The sequence below is a fragment of the Apis dorsata genome, unplaced genomic scaffold (genome assembly GCF_000469605.1).
Source record: "Apis dorsata unplaced genomic scaffold, Apis dorsata 1.3 scaffold_483, whole genome shotgun sequence".
NCBI classification, from domain to species: domain Eukaryota; kingdom Metazoa; phylum Arthropoda; class Insecta; order Hymenoptera; family Apidae; genus Apis; species Apis dorsata.
In genome coordinates, this window is record NW_006263718.1 from 62922 (window position 1) to 65904 (window position 2983).

The 2983-nt window shown below is 17.7% G+C and overlaps 1 protein-coding gene across 3 annotated transcripts; it reads right to left on the reverse strand.

The window, feature by feature from the left end:
• Window positions 1-335: 335 nt before the first annotated feature.
• On the reverse strand, window positions 336-2014 carry LOC102677942. 3 transcript variants are annotated; one of them, XM_031512602.1, is made up of 5 exons: window positions 1637-2014; window positions 1428-1552; window positions 1018-1275; window positions 656-923; window positions 336-577 (listed from the first exon to the last, which is right to left on the reverse strand). In XM_031512602.1, the coding sequence occupies exons 1-5, from the start codon at window positions 1669-1671 to the stop codon at window positions 499-501; spliced, it is 765 nt and encodes a 254-aa protein (XP_031368462.1). In that variant the 5' UTR covers window positions 1672-2014; the 3' UTR covers window positions 336-498. The 3 variants fall into 3 exon arrangements, with proteins under 3 accessions (XP_031368462.1, XP_006620167.1, XP_006620166.1); XM_006620104.2 differs by having other exon boundaries at window positions 656-857; window positions 1018-1356; XM_006620103.2 differs by having other exon boundaries at window positions 1018-1356.
• Between the last annotated feature and the right edge of the window lie 969 nt (window positions 2015-2983).

Sequence of the window (2983 nt, forward strand, 5' to 3'; positions counted from 1 at the left end):
GATTATAAAAAAAAAAAAAATAATTCAATTTTAAATATATAAAATGTTTTGAATACTATATAATATATTAATATTATAATTAATATATATAATATATAATGTAGAACATTTTTGATTCTAAAAATCAAAGTAAACACGAAAATTAATGTATAAAAATGTCAGTTAAGATTTATTTATTAAGCAATTAAAATATTAAAGCAGAACAGAAAAATAATGAGATCATTCTTATTACATTTTTATATTTTTTCTTTCTTTATTTAATGTAAATTTAAATTACTTATAACTTAATAAATAGATTTTAACCAATTTTTGTATAAATATTTTATAAATGTTTATTTTGACATATAGAATCAATTCTTAATATATATTTCATATTAATAATATAATAATCTTAAATATATTTCATAAATGTATTAACACTTTGTATATTGTTACATATGATTTAATATTATATCAAGAATAATTATTGAATATTATATAATATTATATTAATGTCAATTAATCATGACATTGCATTAGGCATAAAGATGCAGTTTTTAATACAAGAGCTTGTAAACTACAAAGCATCTTCTCCACTCTGCAATAATAATAATAATATCATTATTATTATAATAATTTTAATATTAATAATTTTAATTTTGTTTTATTTCATTACCTTTCTTGATGATTTTCAATGTTATTAATAATATTTACAAACTCTTTAATATGTATATTAATATCTTGATATGTTTCATTTTTTGTTCCAATCAAATCTATAATAGATTTTAAATTTTCTGAACATAACTTTAAAGTTTTGCTTGTTTCTTTCCATTCTTCAGGTGTTTCAGGAAGAATAATATCACTACAGCGAAGTAAATCCAAAGGTTGCAAAAGATTATATAACTTAGATATAATATCTTTTAATGTTTGAAGATCTTCTTCTTCTATAATTAAAATAAATTTAATTATTTCTTATAATATGTATTTAGTTATGAAAGTTTAAAAAATAATTTTTATAATTATTTTTATAATATTTACTAGTATAATTATTCACATCTATAATTTGTGAATCAATATCATTTTGTATTTTTATTAAATTTATTATATCTCTTTCTCTAGTTTTCAATTTAAATAATTTGTCTTCATTATGTTCATATTCCTTAGTTATTGTAGCTAACTGACATAAAAATAATTCTGCCTTTTCTTTTGCTTTTTTTTTTAAAATTACTTCTAACATCATATTTTGCAAATATTGATCGTAAAGAAGTTTCATTTCTGTATCATCACATTCTGGAACTGTCATTTTAGTTACATCAAGTAATGATTGTGTAGAAAATATTGACATACGATCCAAAGCAAGTTTTTTTTTTGCAAAATCTAAATCATATAATTAATATTTTTAATTCTCACAAATTTAGTTTAATAACAAATTAAAATAAAATTTTTACTCTGTGGTATAGCAAAATCACATGGCATCATTGTTGATCTATGATGAGAGCTAGCTGCACGAACATTTGTTATGGTATTTTCTACTATGTTCCTTCTTATTGGTTCTGGTGTAGTATTACGTATCCTAAAAAAAAAATATAACAATTGTATTATATGAAAATATTTATTATACTGAATATTTTATTTCTATCTTAATTATTTAATTTACCTTAATTTTGGTTTCTCTGAATGATCTTTTTGCATTTTTATTCACAATTATTTTTATTTAGTTGATTTATAATTTTTTTAATAATAAAATGTAATGTAAAATCATGGCAATATTAATAATCTCTTATTTATAAAACATTAAGAATCTTTAAATTAAAATATATTAACATACAAAATACAACGGTTATGAAATTATAACTGTTTGAAACTCGAATTATTCTCTGACGTTGCTAGTGCTAGTGATGGAGAAATATCGATGGTACTATCGATAATTTAATTTCTCTATTGATAGTAGAGATAATATTACAATTTTAATATATCAATTACAAGTGATGAATTTAATTTATTTTATACATTCATACTGTTATTACCGCGGAAAGATTTATTTATATATTTTTATCTTTATCTCTATATGAATTTTTCATTGTTAATTAATTAAGTAATTTGTTACTTGTATTTTGAATATTTCTACTTTTTCTATTTTCTATTTCTTGAGAAAAGAGAAATTGGAAAATAAAAATTCTTGCATCATCATATACAATATAACTAACATAATGAAGATACATAATATGAAAATACATAATAAAAAAAGATATTTATTTTGTTATTTTTATATTTATTTAAGAGACATTTATTTTGTTATTTATACATATTTTGATAATATAATACATATTTTGATGATGTAGAATTTTTAAAAAACAATTTTTTTAAGCTTTGTTGTAACAAACATAATCAAAAAAGAAAGACTAATAACAAATAAAAAAAATATTCAGAAATAAAAATTAATTTAAAAAGTATTAACAAGATAAATTAATTCGTATTATAATAAAAAGAATTTAGAAATAATTCTTTGAATTAAATTTAGTATTAATTAAATGAATATGAATAATGAAATTTTTTTTTAAATTTTATTCTAAGCATAAACATATATATGTTTGTATTTATTTATAATTATCTATCAATCGATTTTTTTACTTCCACTCAAAATGTGACATTAGATTTTGCAAACCTAAAGTATTTGACTTCTCTTAGCAAATATATATTTGTATTCATTATAGGATCAAACAAACAATTCAATAGTGAAATCGAACGCTAGATTTAATTATGTAATATAAATATATATGCTATTATTTTTCTAAAAATTAAAATGTAAAAAATTTTTCATATAATTTTACAGAATTTTTTATAAAATTTAATAGAAGAAATTTAATAGAATATTAAAATTTTTTTTAAATTATTATTAATTATATAATTGTCATAGTAATAAATTGATAATAAAGAATAATAATAAAAAATAATAAAAATATATGAAATATATAAAATAAAATAAATTCATACAAATAATTAA

Coding starts and splice junctions, on each gene's coding strand:
- LOC102677942 (XM_006620103.2), bottom strand. CDS start 1,671: ATGCAAAAAGATCATTCAGAGAAACCAAAATTAAG. Junction 1,553..1,636: donor TCAGAGAAACCAAAATTAAG/GTAAATTAAATA, acceptor TTTTTTTTTTAG/GATACGTAATACTACACCAG. Junction 1,357..1,427: donor TGATTTTGCTATACCACAGA/GTAAAAATTTTA, acceptor TATATGATTTAG/ATTTTGCAAAAAAAAAACTT.